This window comes from Ziziphus jujuba, chromosome 1, assembly GCF_031755915.1.
Source record: "Ziziphus jujuba cultivar Dongzao chromosome 1, ASM3175591v1".
In the NCBI taxonomy this organism is placed as follows: domain Eukaryota; kingdom Viridiplantae; phylum Streptophyta; class Magnoliopsida; order Rosales; family Rhamnaceae; genus Ziziphus; species Ziziphus jujuba.
In genome coordinates this window covers 41,578,543-41,600,733 of record NC_083379.1, presented here as the reverse complement: position 1 = coordinate 41,600,733, position 22,191 = coordinate 41,578,543, and the positions used below count along the sequence as shown (strand labels likewise).

Here is a 22,191-nt window from a genome sequence, read left to right as displayed (position 1 = left end):
TACCAATCAAGCACCGACATATGCTGATAAAGTGAAAATATCGAGGTCCCCTTTGTCTTTTATAGCCCCACAAGACCGAATTAAGAAGTAAAGGATAAAGAAAATTCCAATTCCAATTATTTTCTTAACACGGACTTGAGGTTTTTTTTCTTTTTCTTCTCTCTTTTTTTTTTTTTTTTTTTTTTGGGGGACAAAAAATTTAAACCGTCAAATTGTCAATACCAATAATTGGTAATAACCCCAGATCTTGGTTTCCATGAGTGCTAAAAACTTCCTCAATGGTATCAATATTTATTGAAAATGTGTCAAGTCGGTGATATTATGGTTGACCTTAAATTCAAGAAATAACAGTGTGTGTCACTAATTCACCAAAAAAAAAAAAAAAAACAATATGTGTCATTATCTACTTGTAACTTGCTTAATAACTTAAAAAAAATAATAAAAGAATCACATTTGACACCGGAGTTTAATAATCTTTATTCTTCAATTTTCCTTTTTTCAAATTTAATACAACTCACACTCACACAACAATACAAATCATTAATTCCCCCAAAAAAAAAAAAAAATTAAACATCAGTAAATATATTACAAAGCGCTAGTAGATCATGGATCTACTCCTTAATAATAACGTCACAAATACATTAAAATCAAATCCAAATTTTAAATTTAGAAAAAAAGATATATGTAATATTGAAACACTTTTTATTTTTATTTTTTCATTTTCTATTCCTCCAAGCTCTGTCACGTGTTCTTCACTTTTGCCGTCCGTGTCACATTTTCAACTGATTATGGTGGCCCTTCAATAAAATTGCCATAGATTAAAGATAAGAGAACATGATTACTTGATAAAGTATCAGAGTATGAAGAAATTAATGATACTTCTTTATGTTTTGAGTTGTTCTGCCGGATCGGTCACTCAAGACATTTTGTTATCAATTAATTTCTTAGAAGTCCAATCATAATTACATGGAATAAAAATATAACCTTAAACAATTAATTCTGTTATACCAAACTAAATAGGCTGCTAAATTTGTGTACGTATATTGTATTGAAGTAATCTTTAGCAGAAAATATATGTATAAATGACATAAATGTTTTACCGTATAAATGAGTAGTATAGCTATAGAATTTGCATAATTCATAATGGTTGTGCATACCATCTTTATTAATGAGTTATACAGATGAATGGAGGGATAGAAGTAAATAGAAAATTTTTTTTATAGAGATGAATGGAGGGATAGAAGTAAATAGAAAATTTTTTTTATAGAGATGAATGGAGGGATAGAAGTAAATAGAAAACGGACATGTAGGTGTACATATAGAGGATAATTTCAATTCCTGTACTTGGACATCAACATGGTTTTCGTCCACTTCACTTTTTAACTTTTTTTACAAGATCTGTAGGCATATTTGTTTAGGTTATATTTTGCAAGCCACCAACCTGATGTTTCACCAGTCCTCTAACGTGTTTCAGATTAGGACAGCATCTTATGTCTAATTCTTGAAGATTGTTGGACATTGCACCTTTCAAATTTCCAATTTCCCCCGTTCCTCCAGCATCCACAGTTTCATCACAGCCAGTTGTGGGAATTTGTTGTCAAGGATAATAATTCTAGAAGCAATACGAATGGCCATAAAACCTTAGGACGTTGAGATGTGTTAGCTTTCCAGTACTCATATTGGGTAATTCCCAATTAGTTTAGACCCTGTCAAAGTCAGGACTTTCAAGTTGGGTGGAAACCTAAATTGATCAGTAGCTGCATTAAGATACGATAACCCGCCTATAAATATAATTCAGAGAGGTTGTGGTGCTTTGTCATGTCCGGGAACTTGAGGTCCGAAGGTTGGCCTAATTCATCAATGGATGTCAACCTCAAGGAATGAAGATTGGCAAAGTTGGAAGCCCAGTCAGCTATTCCCTTTGCCGCCGTAGGATGATAGGTCGAATCCAAATTTCTTAGGCTACTCAACTTGCGCAACCATTTCTCCACAAGGCTGATGCTACCTATAGACAACCCCCACAAGGTCCGCAGATTGGTTAAACTAAAAGTGGAGCCTTTCTTATTAGGCACATCGAAGTTTACTTGATTCATATAAATAGAGCTTTTCGATTGTCTCCCACTTAAAGCCCGAGTATGGGGTTTTAGATTTGAATTTAAATAATCTGATCTAATTACGGAAATCCGGATTAAATCCAGAATGATCATGTGGCAAGTGTTAATTAGTTGATTGAATTATTAGTTATTTAAATTTAAATCTACAAATTTAAAAAGAATGTGACAACTAACAACATTTAGCACTTGCGTAACTGAGAATTTTTGTATATATAGATATATAGATATAGTATTTTATCTTGCAGTTATATAAACTTTGGATTTGTCAATATCTAGTTTATTATACAAAACGAATACATAAAATATGGACATGGTTGCAAAATAAAAAAATGAGTACAAAGCATATGGACCATGGTTCCCCCCCCCCCCCCCCCCCCCCCCCCCAAAAAAAAAAAAAAAAAAAAAAAAGAAAGAAAAGAAAAGAAAAAAACCCCTCTCTCTATTATCAATAGTTTTGCTAAAAGCACTGAAACCATAAAGCAAGTATTTCATACCTCCAACAGTAGCACCTATGAGGGCTACAGATGGTAGCACAGGCATGTTGAAAAGAGAGTTCTCGGCCTCACATGTTTCTGCCAGAGCTTTAAAAGGTACAGTGAATACCAAGGCATTAATGATACAAAATGCTACAGCTGGGGAATTGATCTGTATATGCTTCAATTCTATTATGCTCATTATAATACTTTTAACCGAAGTGGTAGGATTTAAGTTGAATTCCCATTTTCTTTTGGTCGATTGTCTGAATAACCAAACAGGGATCAACAAAATGCAGAGAGTTGAAGCCTAAAGGAACGAAAAATTAAAACATTTAAAACGCGACGCAGAGACTTATTCTAGGAATGAGCGTAAAGGTTGAAGGATGAGGAGGAGGAAAGTACTGACCAGTAAGTTAGGTTTTGACGGAAAATTGATCGGACGGTGGAATTCGCCGGGAGTTGTGGTTGGGATGAGTAAGGAAGCAGGAACGACGGACCTCCACCGCCATTATTTCGATCAGGTTGAAAAAAAAAAAAAAAGAAAAGAAAAAAAAGACTGATATTCTTCCGTTGGCCTTTTCCGATAAAAAACAAGCACAACTTTTTCTAAACTACGATTTTGGCCTTCGTTTTATCTAACAATTACATTTGAAAAATGCCTTTCGCAACCATATTGATTGGGACCGAGTCGATCAACGTGAATGATTGGTCAATGGGTGATTGACCCTTTTTAACCCAAAAACCAGAGACCCGATTCGTCCCAGCAAGATATTTAACATGGACTCGATGTTGAGCCCAATTGCTGCTAATTAAAGCCTCGAACACAAACTGAAAGGTAACACAAGCTTTAGACGTCGGCCTTGTAATTGGGCTTTGAAGACAAGCATTCGGTGGAATATCCAACTGTCTTTTATTTATTTATTTTCCCAAAAAATTAAAAAATTTTTGTTAAATTCCAAAGGATAATACATATCCAATTAAAACTTTAATTAAATAAATGTGATCCTTGTTATCTGAATTGTTTCTTTAAAAACTAGCATTTTATTGTTTTCAATATGATAATCGGAGTGGATCCGAGAATTATAGTGTCAAGTTGATGACAGTTACTGCTAGGTTGATAATAGAACTAAAGTGTCAAGTTGATGATATTATTTTGGCCAAAAAGAAATTGGTGAGGTTATGGTTGAATCTCAATTCAAATATGGTGCAACTATCTACTTGCTTAATAAGATTTTTTTTTTTTTTTTTTTGGTTTAAGAATAAGAACAATTAATTATGAAAAACAATAATATATATCTATATATATATATATATGTATATATGTTCACAATTATTCTATAAAGCCCGATCCCGCGTAGCTAGCGACTTTTCAAACACGTACCAACGGAAAGTGATGGAAAGAGTTTTGCGTTGTTTTTGTAAATAAAATTCGTTCATCTGAAACTCACCGTTAGGACTCAAGGCCCCTTTTTCTCGACCAAAGCTCAGTAAGGCATCTAACCCCTAAATCCAACGGTGACTCAGTTTGTGATCTCCACCGATAGGAACCGAAAGCCACTCGAGACAAACGGAAAGCCACCTCCAGTCTCGAATTCCATCTCTTTCAAGTAGTTCTCTACCTTTTTAGAATCTTCTGGTTGCTTATTCCTGGTATTATGCATATGCTTAAACTTGTTGGAGATATGTTTGGTTGCCAAGAAAATTAACGGAAGGTGAAAAGGATAGCTACTGAAAATTTCTATATTTTTTAATTGCTATTTTGTACTAGTCGAAAGAGAGCATTTATCTTTTGGCTCTGGAATAGGTAGATTAAATCAGTCTCTTTCTTATTTTGTTAGTGGAACTCGTATCATTTCTTTTTGTAATCAAATTGTGCAACCACATTTTGTAGAAATTTTAAAATTTATTTAGTATAAGAGATTGAGTTAAAGTTTTTTTCGATGGAAATGAAGAGAGCAAGATGAAGCCAACCGGTTGCTACGAGTTCACTGTGAATGGTTTTGTTTAAGTAGGGGTGAGCAAAATGTACTCCAACCGTTCTAACCGACTAATTCAATCCAGTTTTAGCAATTTGGATTGGATTTTTACAGCAATTAGATTGGATTGAGTTCAAAATATCATAAATTATTTGTATTGGATTGGTTATTAGGTTGAAAATATAAATCCAATCCAACCTAAATCATATATTATATAATTAAAAAAATTATTTATTTTCTTTTTTTTTTTTTCATTTTTATATATTAATTTTTAATATATTTTTATATATCTACATATATTGTATCCAATTGTTGCTTATATATATATATATATAAATGTTTACTTATAATTTATTGCCAATTTTGTTGTTTTGATATTTATAGAGTTTAAAGAATCAACTAAAATTAATGTACCTGTCAAAGTTGATTGATTTATGATTTACCAAAATTTTAAGTTTAAAAAAAAAAAAAGGAATTATGCATTGACTTGAATATTTGAATTTTGATGAATGTATTATTTTACATTATTTGTTCTAACAACTTTAATTTGAATTTGTAGGAGTGAAATGATGACTATTAATGCTTGTTATTTGATGAAGTGTATGATGTATATCAGTTGCTACATTTTCTTTATTTTCCATTGAAGAATTTTTTTTTTTTGGATTTTATTTTAACATTGATCAGTATTGCTGGATATTATATATTGCAATATTATATTTTATTCTATGTTGGATTATTCTAATTGTATTTTATATTTGGATAACTATAATTTATTATTTATATTTTATGTTTGGAAAACTTTTAATTTGTATTATATGTTTATAGACTATTAAATTTCAAACTGATTAACCAATCAAAATCAAATCGATCATAAATGGTTTGGTTTGATTTTGGTTTAACGTTTTAATGGTTTGGATTTGATTTTATATTTGATAAACCGAAAAATATGGATTGAGTTGTATTTTGATTCAAAACCGAATCAATCCAATCCATGCCCACTCCTAGTTTCAAGTCGTTAGTGGTAGGCTTATGTTGTCTATGTGTGAGTATTTTTTTTGTTTTATCCTCTTTTTTATGTAATTTTATGGTGGTCTATTATGTATTGAGTTTTTCTGATTTAATAACTAATGTTTTATAAAAAAAGAAAGAAAAAAGTGTTAAAATTAGATTATATATCCTTTACATTCCAATTAATATGTTCACTAATCCAAGCTTATGGTTCAAGCTTGAATGCCCAGTCCACCTGTATATGATATTGTCCACTTTGGATTTCGCCCGCATGGGTTTAAAAGGTGTCATAGTGATTAGGGATCCCACCCCTACACCTGCCAGTCCCACTTGCCCGGGCCTCTTAGGGACCCCTACACCTATCAGTCCCACTTGCCCGGGCCTTTTAGGCCCAACCATGAGACTGGCCATTTTGGAAGTTAGGTGGTGAGCTCAATCTTACCCCTCACAATTTTCTACGTGTCTTTAGGAGACGGTAAAGCATCACAAAGGAAATGTATCCACACCCTTATAAAACATGCTTTGTTCCCCTTTACAACTGATGTGGGATCCTACAATCCACCTCTCTTGAGGTCCAACGTCCTCGCTGGCACACCGATCCGAATACTGACTTTGATACCAACTGTAACAACCCAGTCTATTGGCATGTGATATTGTCCGCTTTGATCCCTTCCGCATGGGTTTAAAATGCGTCATAATGGTTAGGGATCCCACCCCTTTACCTGTTATCCCTTACGGTTTTTTATACATTTCTAAAAAATGGTAATGCGTCACAAGGAAAAGGTATCCACACCCTTATAAGGCATGTTTCGTTCTCCTTTTCAACCGATATGGGATCTCACAAAAACTGACATCCAAGTGTTTAAGAATATATATATCATGTTCATTTTGAAGTGGGCTAGGAGGTCTCTTAGTGCGTTATGCCATGGTCAGTGACATGATAATTATTTTTGTTTTTTTGGTGAATTAATCAGCAATTATAAAAAAAAAAAAAAATGAGGGAAGCAAAAGAAGCACATGGCGATGAGCAGGTGTCAAGTGCAAGCACATTTGGAGGCAACCCTTTAAGAATTAGGCATCATAATGAAATATCAATTTGTGCTTGACAGTGCATGTCCATGTCATGGAGGTCACGATTGACTCCAAAGAGGCTTTCATTTGCGGGGCTGCGAGAAGAAGAAGAAGAATAAGAAGAAGAAGGCTTTCATTTGCTTTCCTAGTGAAAGAAAGAAATTAACCATTTTCTTGCTTCTGGTTTTTTTTGGGCAAATAGTTGATACTACGCTCCTTTACCCTCTTTGTCCATTTCAAATGACAACTATAGAAGTTGAAACTAATATATCATATAACTGCGCATCCGAAGCATTTGTATGCTTCATAAAAAGCAGAAATTGTATGGTCAAACACAATGCAAAAACCATAACAAAATAAAAGAAGATTTTATTCCTCATCATGCAATCGTTAAGTTAAATTATATTTTTTTTTAACATAGCCTCCACATTTTTTTTAAGATTTTTATTTTTATTTTGGTAATAACATGTTTTTAAAGCATTTTACTTGTCCTTGGACAAGAAAAACAATACTTTAATAGTTGAGAAGTCTCCTAGTATTCGAGCATACCGTTTAACAGTGGCATTGGCTTTTCAAAGAAGGGTTGTGATTAATTCTTACGGGTTGTGATTAATTCTTCCAAATTGTACCCAAGAAATTAGACAAACTTATCCGTTGGTGATAAATAAATCTTTGCTGGTATACAGTTAAATGTCGGATTGACGCAAGAGAACAGTTTTTCAATTTGATGATGATGGCTAGATGAAGTGCATTGATTATAAATTATTCATTCGCCTTTGAGTCATTGCTTAACCTTTTTCTTTATTTTTTGGGATTTAAAATATCCGAAATTTCCTCAAAATTTTCTCAAAATTTCTATTTTTTTAAAGGTTCGAAATAAAATTAGGTTCCAAATGAAAATTGGTAGAATTTCCATAATATCCACTGATATTTCCAAAATTTTACCAAAATTTCCATAAAAATTTTCGTTAAAATATCTATATCAAATATTTAACAATTTGGTTAAAAAATCTATAAGATCCATTTCCATATAAATTTCCAAAACTTTCCATAGAAATATTGAAAATATTTATGAAATTTTTTTTATATTTTTTTTTATCAAAATTCAATAATATTATTGATGTTTAATAAATTATTTTACCAAATTAACTTTAGTGATATATATATTTTTAATCTTTTAATTGCTTTCTAAGTATTTAGTGATATAAATAAAATAAAGTGAATAGAATTCAATAACCTTAACAAGTTCTATTCATTAATAAAATATATATATTTATTATATATTTTGTATAAGATGAATTCATTAGAATCCCATAATTACAAGTTGATAATTGATTATATGAGAATGAAAAATAATAACATAAAATAATAATATGTAAATATAATATTATGTAAAATTGATATTGATAGCATTTAAATTAATAATATTAAATAAATAAAAAAAGATGATAGAATATATTATAGTAAATATATTGAATATAAAATCTTTATGATTGGCAAATTAATAATTATATAAAAAATTATTAAAGAGATATATATTTTAATAATTACATTCTACATTTCAAATCTCAAAATGAAAACAAAAAAATAATATTAATAATTTTTAATTATCTAAAAGTTTTATGAGTATTGAGATGATATTTATGAAATATAATGTAATTGTAATGATTGTTTTATTTTAATTAATAAACAACTTATTAAATATATATATATATATATATATATATATATATATATTTGCGTATTTTTATTAATAATAGTTTATTTATGATCGTTATCTTTTTACTGTAAATTAAATTGTTTAAGTGTCTATTTGGAAGGTTTTTTTTTTTTTTTTAACCAAAACTTTACTTAAACGCCAAAAATTCTTTTGTTAAAAAATAGAAATATTTGGCAAGAGTCAACAAACACTTGTTGGTAAAAAAAAAATTTTTTTTAAAACTATTTTAGAAAAGTCCAAATTTTATACTTTTCTAGAATTTTTTTTTTAACTTATAAAAATTAAATAAATATTTAATACAGCATTTTTAGCTTATATGAAAACTTAATAAATATATAATACAGTTTTTTATTTTTTACAACTAAATATTTATTAGTTTTTTATTAAAAAAATTTTTCAAAAAAAATCTATTATATAAAACTTTATAAATTTAAAAAAATATAATATTTATTTAATATTTTTATAATTTTAATAATTAATTTAATAATTAATTATTTAAATAAGCTAATATTAAAATTTAAATAAAAATTTTTATTATTTTTTAAAAATTTTTATCTGTATTTAATATTTTAATATTCGATATTTTTTTATATTTATATGAAAATTTTTATATTTTGAACTTTCGATATTTTATCGAAATTTTAAATTTTAAAATACGAAAGAAGAAGTGAATCAGTCCCATTTCCAAAACCCATGGAATCGAGAATTCTCCTAAATCCAGCAACTTATCCAAGAACAAGACGCATAAAATCTATATTGAACGGTTTCTCTATCTTCTAAAACATTTATCACTTTTTACTTCCCAACTTAATCTGTTAAAAAAAGATTTAAAAAAAAAAAATCATCTAATCAAATATCCAAATTTTGTATACAAGATACAAAAATTAGAATCATATATTTAGAACTTTTATTTTTCTCCTTTTAAACGAAAAGAACAAAAACTAAGTAATCAAATAAAAAAAAAAAAAAAAAAACAAGTAATCAAAGCTAAAATAAGTATCACATACTTTAAAAATAAACAATAACAAATAAAAAATAAAACAGAATATCCAATTTTTGTATACAAGATGCAAAAAATACAGAGAAAGGAAGGGAAAAGGGGGGTTCAGAATGAACCTGGAGCGATTTTGTATAAATCGAGGAAATTTCTTTGAGTTAATGATAGATCTGGAAAAGGGATCGACGAAATCCGGTGTTCCAAGGCGCCTCCGACATCGAATGGGCAGTTGTCGGTTGTATGAGTGGTCTGGTGGCCAGACCTTCTCCTCCGTCGAGCCAGTGACACTCAGGATCGACTCGGGAGAGCAGAGCTTGATGGGTAGAACCTGCGGGAAACTAATCTGAGCCTGTTGGTGCCAAAAAGAGGGTATCTGAAGAAACCACCCCTGAGGTTTGAGATATTATGCAAAACATAAATTGAACCAGCAAGCCCAATCATTAAGTACATCATTTATTTGTTGGTAATAATCATTAAGTACAACATACTATAGAGTTATTCATAGAAGCACACATTTCACACCGGACTTTTACCTTATTTTTGTCTTTTCCGAATTTAATTATGCCTCACACTTTCACAACAATACAACAGAAAATATATTACAAGAATACAATAAATCATAACACAACTCATTCACACATAGGTTGGGGAAAAAAAAAATAAAAAAAATACATAGAAATTAGAAACTCAAATCCATAATTAATATTCCCTCCAGGCTCCAACTTCTGTCGATGTGTTCTTCTTTACCTCTCTGATGAGTTTGTCGCATTTTCCAACTCATGCTGGTCCTCTGATTTATCAACCTAAACAACAATATTGTCACAAATAAAAAATAAGAAAACAATTATACTTGATTAAGTTTAAATTTTCTTAGAATTAAGCTCTAGCCTAAAACAAAAAAAAAAAATCTTTAGCAGATAATATATATGTATACAAAAGTTTTCTACTGGGCACTTAATCTACATACATGTGCTAGTAGGCGACTATTAGCACTTGTATGCGATCAGGTGACCGGAGCAGCATATATGACGGTCACTAGATAAAAATTTTATGCATGAATTATACAAACAAACAAGCACGAACAGAGATGGAAGGAAATATAAAACTTACTTGTACTTTAACAGATAAATTATCTTTGTCCACTTCACTTTTAACTTCATTTTCAAAATCTGCAGGCATTTTTCGTATTCTTAGCAGGCCACCAGCCAAGTGCTTCAGTCCTTTGATATAATTCATATTAGGACAGGATCTGATGTCTAATTCTTTAAGATTATTGGACATTGCTCCTTTTTGAATTTCCAATTTCTCCAGTTCCACCAGATTCCACAGTTTCATCTCTTCCAATTGTTGGAATTCATTCAGTTGGATGATAATTCTACATCCTAAATACGAATGGCCATAAAACTTTAGGATGGTAAGTTTGGGCAGCTTTCCCAGAGCTCTTATGGGGTAATCCCCAATTAGATGAGACCCTGTCAAAGTGAGGACTTTCAAGTTGGGTGGAAAGCTAAACTCATTAGGAGTTTCATTAAGATATGATAAATCTCCCACCAAATACAATTGGGAGAGCTCCTGAAGCCCTGTCATGACTGGGAGCCTGAGTTTTGGAGGTTGGGCTGAATCATCAATGGATCTCAATCTCAAGGATTGAAGATTGGTGAGTTTGGAAACCGTGTCAGCTATTTCCTCTGCTTTTTCAGGAGGAAATGTCAAACTCAATTTTCTGAGGCTAAGCAACTTGCTCAACCAATTCACCAATTCTATGTTGCTACCTATAGACAGCCCCCACAAGGTCTGCAGGTTGGTTAAACTGGTAGAAAGAGGAAAGCCTTCCTGGATGGACATATCAAACTGGACTTGATTCATATAGATATGTTTAAGGTTCTCTGCCTTCCAAATGGTGGTAGGCAAAGCGATAATATTAGTGTGTTTCATATCTAAAATCTCCAAGTATTGCAGGGTACCAACTGAATCAGGAAGTGAATCCAAAAAAGTCCTCCTCAAGCCTAAGTATGTCAGCAAGACGAGTTTTCTAATTGTTTCTGCAGGTAGTGATGGTTTGTAAACGTTTTCTAGATCAAGCACTCTCAGCAATCCAAACCTTCTTTTGGCAACAAGTTTGTTAAGAAAAACACCTACCTGCCATGCTGGTGTATTCTGCTTCCTGATTAAAGATATGTAAGCATGAAGGCGCTGTGTGAAATTATCATCTAAAAAGTTGTGGCTCTTGATCGTGTCACCATGTTCTGCAAGCCGTCCAACACTGAACTTCGGCTCATTGTCCTTCGAGGTATGGACGTAAAAAATTCCAAGATCCATCGCCTTTCTTGAAATGAGTCTGTGCATATGTGATGATACACGGCACGTCTTAGGGCGTCCGTTTTTCATCTTTATAGATATCATTTCCCTTTTTTCAAGTTCCTTTAGATAACTCAGTGCCAAATCTTCAGGAGTCTTTGAAAGATCCAAATCCTGTATAACCAGACGCTCTACACTCCATAGTATGAATATTCTTCTAACCGGAATATCAAATTCTTTGGGGAAAATCCCCATATAAAGATAACAAAGTCTTATCCTTGGAACCAGCGTTTGATATAGGAAATCAAAGATTATCGACCTTGGAAGTGTAGAGCTAATTGATTCGTCGTACCTTAGCTTGTTGGTAAAGTTGAGGCGAGGCAACATAGTGACTGCTAGAGGAAAATCTTCACACATTTTCCTGATCATTTTGTCGAGAACATCTTTCTCTGTTGTTTGGTTAATCAAAGCATCTAATTGAATCCCACCCTTTTTCAAGGACTTATCGAGCAATACCCAACCATCTTGAGAACTTATAGCTGGTTCAACCACTTCAATAACCCTTGTAAACTCTGATGCTTGTATATCACAGGTTCTGAATATCACCGTACTAATCTGTCCTGTGTCGATTGGAAACAGCGTTTCGATGCTGGATTCGATTTTCGACCAGAAATCCCGAAATTCATGATCCAGGAATATGATGAACGAGCAGCTTTGCAACCACTTCTTCACTTTCTCACACAACTGTTCGAAAGCCAGGCTATGGACCATGTCAATCTTTACTCCCAAACGAGTAGACACCAGTGACGAATCCTGTTGTTTGACTATGGTAGTGTAGATATCTTTGATAACGTCGTCGTGGTTGTCATATTTTGGGCTCAAATTAACCCGAGCACAGATTTGAAACTCCATCTGTTTTCGAGCTTGTGAGTATATCTTTCCGGCAACATCTGCTGTTGCATCTGCATTAGCACCCAGAATTGATACGTAACCCCACAAATTATACACTTTGGGCGGTTCTTCTTCTTGAAAACGAACATAGTATAATTGCGGCTGCAGTGTATCTGTGCCGGCAGAGAGGTTGCGTTGGATTTCGCGAATAGATGTAGAATCATCGACAATGGTCGCAGAAGTGAAGCGATTCACGGCCTTCTCCATTTCTTTGACGAAATGCTTTGAAATCCCGTTAAAGAGTTGAAGAAGAATACCAGTAAATGGACGTCGACCCTGCTGCTGTTCTCTCCTGTCTCGCATTTCTCTTCTGTAGAGGAAGGAAAATGTGGCGGCTTCAACAGAGTAAGCAAGTCGAAGAACTTGTTCCTCAAAACCGTAATGAGGTTTTTCCCAGATAAAATTGTGGCCCAAATTTTGTTGTCTGGCAAATAACTCTCTGGAATGCCTCCTCAAGTTTCTGAGCTTGTTAGCCCATTCATCTACTTTACGTTTTAGTAATGTTGGTCGACCAAAAACTTGCTCTGACTCGGCTATTACATTCTCTAGCTCTTTTATGACACTTGAAAGTTGTAGATCAGCTTCCGTCGTTGCCAAATCACATTCTACTATTGTATCTTCTTCATGTAACGGGCTTTTGTGCGCCATCTCTCTTTCTCTCTAAATCTAGTTTGAAGATGATCTCAGGGATAAAAGAAAAAAAGATATACAACCATTATTTTTTATTATTTTTCTTTTTACTTACTTCTTATGCTTCATTTAATTTTCTTTCTTCTTTGTTTTGTTAGATTCTTATTCATAAATTAATTCTCAACTTCCTAACCAAGCATTCTCTTGCACTTTGAGTAAAGCTTGAAAGTTTACACAAGAAGGAAGTTTTATCGTTTTTGGTTCCTTTCCCAAGCATAATATTTTAAGTGTACCTCAAGTCATATTGTCTATAATACGATTGTTGGTATTAATTCTCCTTGCAGTTTCAGTAACAAAAATGCTATTTGTCGGTGACAATCACTGGTCCCATATCCATAATTTGAGTGACAAAAACCATGTTGTCACTCACTCAATGTGCTTGAATTTAATTTCTTTTTTTTTAAAAAAAAAATAAATATTCCATTGCACTTTCCTATGCAATGCACTTTTTCAACATGATATTAGCCAATTGAGTTACCATTTCCCCTAAACTCACATGTAGGCCTGACTTTGTTTTTTGGGGGGTCATTTTAGGTCTTTTACATGTATTTTTCTTTTATTTATTTATTTTTGAATGGAATTATTGAGTTTTGAACCTTTGTTATCAAGTTGAATTATTATTTATTTCTTTAAATCTTAAGTTAATAAAAAATAGATCAACATTTTTATTTGTAAAGAGAAGAAAACACATAAGTACTTTTATTTGTTCTTCTAGCCTGTTTATATTTATCAAACACTAGAAATATCTCTTTATACTTACATGTCTATATGCCTATATACATTTATATCATGAATTTAAGTCATACTTGTGGGACTTACTTAAGACGTACAAAGATTGGCTGGATCGACCCCGGCAGGTTAACCACTCGAGAGTTGGTAAGGGGTTTTTGACTTTGATGATAAATAAGGCAAAGGTTGACTTTGACCAAAAAGGCAAAGGTTCAAGTTTCAACATTGTTGGATCGGAAACGTAGTTATACTTGTGGAACTTGTTTAAGATGTATATAGACTGGCTGATCGATGTGGGTGGTTCGACCAATAGAGGTTGCAGAGGTACGCCAACCCCTAACCCTCCGAACTTTTTTTTTAGTTACCAAAAAAAGAAAATTTAGTCAATTTCTTATGACACTCTTTTTCTATAGGCGTTGATGTACCTTAAGTCTTGTAACAATATTTTCTTCCAGTTGCCTTTTAAATACCTCTAAACCCCCAAGATTTTTTTATTACCAAAAAAAATTTAAGTCAATTTCTTATGACACCCTTTTGCTATGGGCGTTGATCGACCTTTAAGTCTTGTAACAATAGTTTCTTCCAGTTGCCTTTTAAATTAGCTCTGAATCTGATAAATAGTAGTAGCAATACTGATGCAGGACATGGAGTTTTAAATTGTAGTGTTTTGGATAACACAATTTTAAGTCTTATAAAATTTGGTAAGCAAGCAGTTTTATAGATTAAATCAAATCACACTTATTTATTTCTCAAGAGAATGTCTCTCTTAGAAGTTCTTAAACACTGATAACAATACGTATTAAGTACAGCAAGTGAGATATCTAGGGACACAGAAAGCAGTTACTAAATTTATTAGACAAGCATTCGTTTGAAATTAAACAAACTCAACTCCTGCATGCCCTTTTGATACCTGGAACTGTTCAGTTAAACCAAAATGTGCCATTAGAAGCCAGACATGAGTAAGAAGTTCTCCACCCCTTCTCAACTGCTGAGCGTGATAATTCCCTCTGCACTGGCTCGCAGCGTAAGCCAGCATCTCCACCCACACATTGCTAATCATTTCCCACTTCTCCTTATTACACTTTAGAGGCCCTTGCTGCAACTGTGAGGCTAGCCTACAACCTTCAAACAGCACAGATCTACTTCTGTCCCCTTTTACTTTTACCGGGTCAATTTCAGTATTCACCTTCCGCAACCTCTTACAGGCTTCGGATCTTTTATCTGCTTTGGAATTTCTAGTAGCGTTTGGATAACATCTCATAACCCACGAGAAAATGTTTCTCTGAGATTTAGCAACAGAAGAGCTGAACTCGGATCCTTCAAATAATTTTACAAACTCCGCTTCGGTATCTTGGAATCTTATCATCCCAATACCCACAGGCAACATGGAAGGACGCATGAGTAGGAGATATAACATATATTGCGATAACCTTTTGCTCAGTTTTCTGTATTTTTTTTCATTTGAAGTTTCTGAATCTTCTGTAGTTCTTGGATGATCCTCCGAGTAACAGAGATATGTAGCGATATGCCAGATCAGAATGCTCTGATCAAAATTAACCTCGACACTCCATTTAACATCAGTATGATGGTACTCTTCTAGTACTTGGCTTCCGCGGCAGGAAATGATGTCTCTGATATGTGTGGTTGTTGTTGCCACGTCCGGTGCACGCTTAGCTTTCGTTTTGAGATGATCAAAAATCAGTTCTTTCAAATCACTGCATACATCCCTATGCTTTGTGTAGTAATGTTTCTCTAGCACCTTATAAAAGCAAAGGTGCTTCAGCATTTCACCACAGAAAATGTGTTTGTCTTTAAGGTAAAAGCTCAATGCATCAAACTGTAACATGGACTTTGACCATCTTGAAGGTTTTGGGAGTTTTAAACAAGAGTTGGGTTTTTGCTCATCCAAGTGCTGGCCCAACCAAAGAACAGTCCAGTCAGAGGAAATCAGTAAGAGTACCGCAAGTACCTCTAGAAGAATAGCAGCACCTGATAACAGGTATGTGATGATCAGATCACTATTTGAGCACTTTTTGTGGTCAGCCAGTGAGAAGAAAACCAGCACAGCACAAGAGCATGAAACACTGATGGAGCGGAGAATCCATCCCCGCTTTGAATGTATCAGTGGCGCCTTGGTATACAGCATGTCATACGCAAACCCGAGTTCCATCTCTATCAGTCTGTAAGCTTTATCTTTATCGGTTTCAATTGCCAAGAATGAAGATCGACTTCTTTCCCGATCATCAACACCAAGGACGAGATCTACAAAAAGACGCTTAAAAGCTTGTAATAAGTCATATGCTATAAGCTGTTCTAATTCATCCTGATAGGGATTATTTTGGTCTTGGTCAGAAGTTCTACTAGCAGCAACCTGGCCATCAGTTATCTCTTCCTTTTTAACCTCGAACCCCTCATACTGTTTTAAGCCATATTCCTGCATAAATTTGGCGTAATTGGGACCAGGATCAGGTTGAGTGACCATGGAGGCTCTGAATACTTCGTTGCTTGCCTCTCTTAGAGACCATGTTCTCTCCCCATATTTGATAATTCCTGCACATAACATCAGAAGGGATAGGAAAGAGAGTCGAGAGCCTGTCCATGCCAGAATGGTAATGTACAGCGCCACTCCTGTTTCTACTCCTAGTCCAAGAAGGTGCCTTAACCACAGCTCATTGTCTTCCAATGAATAAGCTGTAACAGTGTCAGGACCTCCCAAGTGTAACAGAAGAAATGGTGCCCAGAATGCAGTTAGCTCGACGTCCGGATCCAGTCTTCCACCTTGGCCAATGCCTTCGACTGCTTCCACAAGATTGTCCAAAATGACACCGAGGGCAACAGTTGCTACCCAATCAGCCATTAAATAGGCAGTCCACAGCACAATTCTCGTCCACACGCGGTTTGAACGTTTCCTGCAATCTCCAAAGACGATGAGAATTATCTGCAAGGTGAGGCTGACTAAAACCATGGCGTGCAGCTCCCAGCTTCTAAACAGTTTCCTGAAACTTGGAGGAAAAAGCTCAGTGACTCTCCTCGCCTTTATGTAGATCAAGCTGCCAACAACAGTATCCATTGAAAGTTCAACTTCAGGTTACTTGTGACGATCCTTTGCTTTGATTTCTTCGCAATCGGGGTGACAAAAAAACAGCTTCTCTAATTTCTTTGCCACATCCAAAACTTGTTCATGTGAGCATGTGTGCAGATTGTTTGATCAATCTAATGCCTCGAATGACAGACATTTGAAATTATTTCAAAGTGGAAAGAAATCTTTGTAACATGCATATCGGTTCTAGAAAAGTAAGAAAAGGGATTTGAAGTACTAATGCTTTGCATGCCTTTCGTCTTCAATGCGATAAAATTATTCTATTCTAAACAATCACCACCAAGTCCTGAGAGATATGGTGATAAAGAGAGAATAGCGAGGTCCACTTTGTCATTTGTAGTCCCACAAAACTGAAGTAAGAAGTAAAGGATAAAGAAAATTCCAATTCTTATTATTTTCTTACCAGTTACTTTTGTCAGATATTCTTATCAATTGAACTCAATCCACCGCGTTTACATTTATGTAGCAATTATAAGGCAATCAACTGTGGCAAGAGAGATGTCCACTCTGTTTCCCAATAGAATGGGACAAACAATCTGTCTTCCAAAGTAGCGGATAAAGCCAATATCATACAAATGTAAACCTCATTATTAGTTGTAATATTTCTAGAACCATAACTTTTTTCATGTTAACTGACTATAATAATCACCTTGGAAAAACTTTTTATGCTGCCTTTGGCTTTTACAGAATTTCCAAAATGGGGTGGATCAAGTTCTTTAGATGGGAGGGAACGTACTGTCCTTAGTTACTGGTTCGTTCTAGTATTATCCTCGCATTTGACACTAGGACTTTACTGATCTTTTTTCTTCTTTCATTTTTTTCGAATTTGAATGTACCTCACGTGGTCACAGAACAATACAACAGAAAATATATTACAAAACAATGATGGATCATAGCCCAACTCTTTCATTCATAGGTTAGAAAATTTTAACACAATCACATTTAATACCTAAATTATATACAAAAGAAACTGAAACCCGAATTGAAATTATAAAGCATGCACTGTATATTGAATCACTTTTTACTCCAAGCTCTGTCCAGCTGTTCTTCCTTTCTCTCTCAGTTTGTCGCGTTTTCAACTCATTGTTGGCCTTTTAGTGTGTTATCCTTTGGTAACAAAACAATTAGCACAAATAAGACATAACAAAACAAGTAATACAGGCTCAATCTTAATTACACGGAATATTTATATGGCCTTAAACAATGTTGTAACAAACTAATTAACAGGCTGCTATATAAGCTAAAGAATAATAAGAAACTGGAGTCCTGCTAATGGAAGTAATAACCTTTAAGTAGCAGATAATATATATTTATAATATATATGGATGTTTTATCTTATAAATGAGATGGTATAGCCATAAATTTTTGTACAGTTCATATAGGCAGCATATATCATCTTCATTAATTCAAACACTAGAGAAAGATGGATGATAGCAGAAAACGTGTAGTTATAGGAGATAAATGCAAGTGTTGTACTTTGACAGCTTGTTGAAGCTATCGTATTTTCCTAGTCTTCCTGGAATTATTTTTAGGATTTTATTATGATTATTTTTTTAGTTTTTAATCTTCATATTTGTTTAGTTTCCTTTATATATATATATATATATATATATATAATTTTCTATTCCTACCTTGTTTAGTTTCCTTTTTCTATATTTTTCTAGTTTCCCATTCTTATTAAATTAGGAATGCCTATAAATAAGACTTTACGTCTAGTCTTTTTTTCTTTTTTTTTGTTAGTACGTAGATTTTATATTTTTAATTTATTCAGATTTTATATTTTATTTTGCGTACTCAGATTTTATATTTTATCAATATAATATTTTTATATTTTCTTCTCCAATTTTCTAATTTTCTATTTTCTTCCAAGTTTTACATAACTTTGGAATTTTATTTTAATTTCTTCCAAGTTTAACATAATTTTGAAATTTTATTTTCAATTTTGCTATTTTACAATTTTATTTTTATTTTGTTACTACAACTATGCTTTTAACATGGTGATAGAGCTTATTTTTAACAATGGTATCAAAGTTAGTTGCTTATCAGAGCTTGGTCTATGATTTTTATTTAGGTAAATCATATAGTGGTCCCTAAATTATATAGACATTTACAAGCTGGTCCCTAAATAATTTTTTTTTTTGGCATTTTTGTTCCTCAAATTGTTAAAAAATTGCACCATTAATCCTTTTGACATTATTTCATCCAAAATTTACCATTGGATGCACATGCAAATTTTATTTTAGAGACGGATTTGTAACATAGGATATAATTTGGGACCAATATATAGCTTTTGACATAATTTGAGGATTAAATGTATAGTTACCATATTAAATCCTTAAGCTATGTCGAGCGTTACAAATTATTTTCTAAACTATATTTTGTATTACAAATTAATCTTCTAAAAGAATATGATTTTGAACGAAAAAACTACGGTGCAATATTTTAATGAGTTCATGAACTAAAATTCCATAAATATTTCTTCAATGACTAATCTGTGAATAGCGATATAGCTTGGAAACAATCATGTAATTACCCTTTTTATTTTAAAAAGATTTTTTGTTTATTTATTTATTTATTTTTTCCTTTTACCATGTCTTCAAATTTTGGTGTTTTTTTGTCTCCTCAATATAACGGTGAAAACTATCAATTTTGGATTTAAGTCCAAAGGTGAGGAGCCTCTCTGCAGGCATTTTTGTTAGCGTTATTGTTTGCAGGCCACCAACCGAGTGCTTCAGTCCTTTGATATAATTCAAATTATTGGACATTGCTCCTTTCTTAATTTCCAATTTCTCCAGTTCCTCTAGCTTCCACAGTTTCATCTCTTCCAATTGTGGGAATTCATTCTCATGGATGATAATTCTACATCTGAAATTTGAATGTGAAGTTTTGGACTAATTTAAATGATTCAAACCCGATGGACTTAATTTGGCACATTCATCTACTTTATGTCTTATTTAATCTTTTTTTTAATGAAAAACATCTTATTTAATGTTGGTCGAACAAAACCTTGCTTTGGCTTGGCTATTATATTCTCTAGCTTTTGTAGGCACTTGTAAGTTTTATATATATCATGTCAACCCTCCATCGTTTCCAAATCACGTTCTATTATTGATCTTCTTTATGTTACGGCCGTTATGCTCCATCTTCACCTCTTAACGCTAGTTGATTTGAAGATGATCTTAAGGATATCTTTTTATTATGTTCTTCTTCTTACTTACTTCCTATGCTTGTCTTAATTTTTTCCCTTTATTTTATTAGATTCTTATTCGTGGGTTCTTCTCAACCACATAACCAAGGATTGTCTTGCACTTCGAGTAAAGCTTGAAAATTTGTACAACAAAGAGAGGTTTCAGCGTTTTTGGTTCCTTTCCCAAGCATAATATTCTAAGTGTACCTTAAGTTCTATATTATCTATGGTACAATTGTTGGTATTGATTCACCTTGTAGTTTCCGTAACAAAAGTGCTATTTGTCGGCGACTAGGATTCATATGTATGTATATATATATATATATATACACACACACCTATATGACAATTAAGCACTACGTTGTCATTCACTCAATGTGCTTGAATTTAATTTTTTTTAAAAGGAAAAAAATTGCAATTGCACTTTCCATGCATGGTGTAAGAGTCGCACTCACCTCCGCATTTTGATTGTAAATACCAAGCCAAGTTCATCCAGGGTCATTAGTCAAGCCCGTGGTCACTTGTTTGGATTTCTAGCTTTTGTTATACGAAATAGTGCCATTATGATTCCTTGCATATTTTGATATGTATTCCTGTCGGAATGAAAATGGCTCAATAAGCTCTTTAGAGGAGGATGACTAGTCGGCGAGTCGTTGAGCTAGACCACTAGCATAGGCGAGAACTCTTGATAGCATGCTTGTAAACCTCTCTGTTGTTCTCTCCATCGAGATCGAATAAAACGAATGCATTTCCATTTCATTGTGTTGTTGCCTTGTTTACTGACCCTTTTCTAACGATTGTGATTACATGCTTTATTTCATTGCTTGCTTGGTGCATGCACAATACTAATATCGTGTGGGTTATTTGCTTGCGTGGGACATTAACGGTTAGCTTACTACCTGACAGTTGGTATCAGAGCTAGGTTGGGAGTCACTCGCACAGGATGCCGAAGCTAACAAACGAAATGCGGTTTGATACGATCGACCGGCAGCTCGAGGAGCTTGCTGGCATTGTAGATGCACATATCAAAGGCCACAATTGGCAGGAGGCCTTCAAAAAGATGGAGACAGTTGATGACATAGCCAGTCGAGTGAGCGCACTCGAGAGGAAACAAACCCCATGGGGGAATACTGGCCCTTCAAGCTCTACTGCAGGCGAGCGAGATGGAGTCGTGGAAGAGGCCATAGAGAGATTGATGTCTACGGTCAACGAACTGACGGAGGACTTTCGAGCCACCGTGGAAGCCTTAAAGATGGAAATGGGGCAAATAAATACCAAGCTCGCCATCACCATGCGAGCAGTAGAAAATCGACCTGCCGTCCCAGTGGGCGGGGACTATGGACAAATGAAAGTACTTGAGCCCCTAGCATATGGAGGGGCACGAGATGCGAAAGAGCTTGAAAACTTTTTGTTTGATATGGAACAATATTTTCGAGCAATAAAACCGGATTCGGAGGAAACGAAGGTGACCATGGCTACAATGTACCTAGCCAATGATGCAAAACTGTGGTGGCGATCTAAATACAAAGATATAAAAAACAACCGATGCATCATTGACACATGGGACCAGCTACAGAAGGAACTCAAAAACCAATTCCTTCCGGAGAACGTGGACTACATTGCCCGTCGACATTTGAGAGAACTGAGACAGACCGGTAATGTAAGGGACTATGTGAAAGCATTCTCGGCACTCATGCTCGATATACATGACATGTCTGAGAAGGATAAGCTTTTTTACTTCTTGTAAGGGCTGAAACATTGGGCTAGGACAGAACTTCAACGACAGAGAGTACAAGACTTAGCCTCAGCGCTAGGGGCAGTAGAGCGTCTAATGGACTACTCAACAGAGAGCCCCATTAATAGAAGGCCCCAAC

General features: G+C 33.8%; 2 protein-coding genes across 3 annotated transcripts; both read right to left on the bottom strand.

Annotated features, from left to right (window-relative positions):
- Positions 1-443: 443 nt before the first annotated feature.
- LOC107434784 (disease resistance protein RPM1) lies at positions 444-14,568 on the bottom strand. 2 transcript variants are annotated; one of them, XR_009635384.1, is made up of 3 exons: positions 10,473-14,568; positions 9,482-10,165; positions 444-797 (listed from the first exon to the last, which is right to left on the bottom strand). XR_009635384.1 is itself a non-coding variant. In XM_016046264.4 (2 exons), exons 1-2 carry the CDS (start codon positions 13,257-13,259, stop codon positions 10,106-10,108), a joined length of 2,847 nt encoding a protein of 948 aa, XP_015901750.3. In that variant the 5' UTR covers positions 13,260-14,568; the 3' UTR covers positions 9,344-10,105. The 2 variants fall into 2 exon arrangements, 1 of the variants encoding a protein (XP_015901750.3); XM_016046264.4 differs by lacking the exon at positions 444-797 and having other exon boundaries at positions 9,344-10,165.
- Positions 14,569-14,719: 151 nt separating this feature from the next.
- LOC107434632 (uncharacterized) lies at positions 14,720-18,618 on the bottom strand. The gene has a single exon (XM_016046118.3). It carries the CDS (start codon positions 17,098-17,100, stop codon positions 14,905-14,907), a length of 2,196 nt encoding a protein of 731 aa, XP_015901604.3. The 5' UTR covers positions 17,101-18,618; the 3' UTR covers positions 14,720-14,904.
- Positions 18,619-22,191: the final 3,573 nt, after the last annotated feature.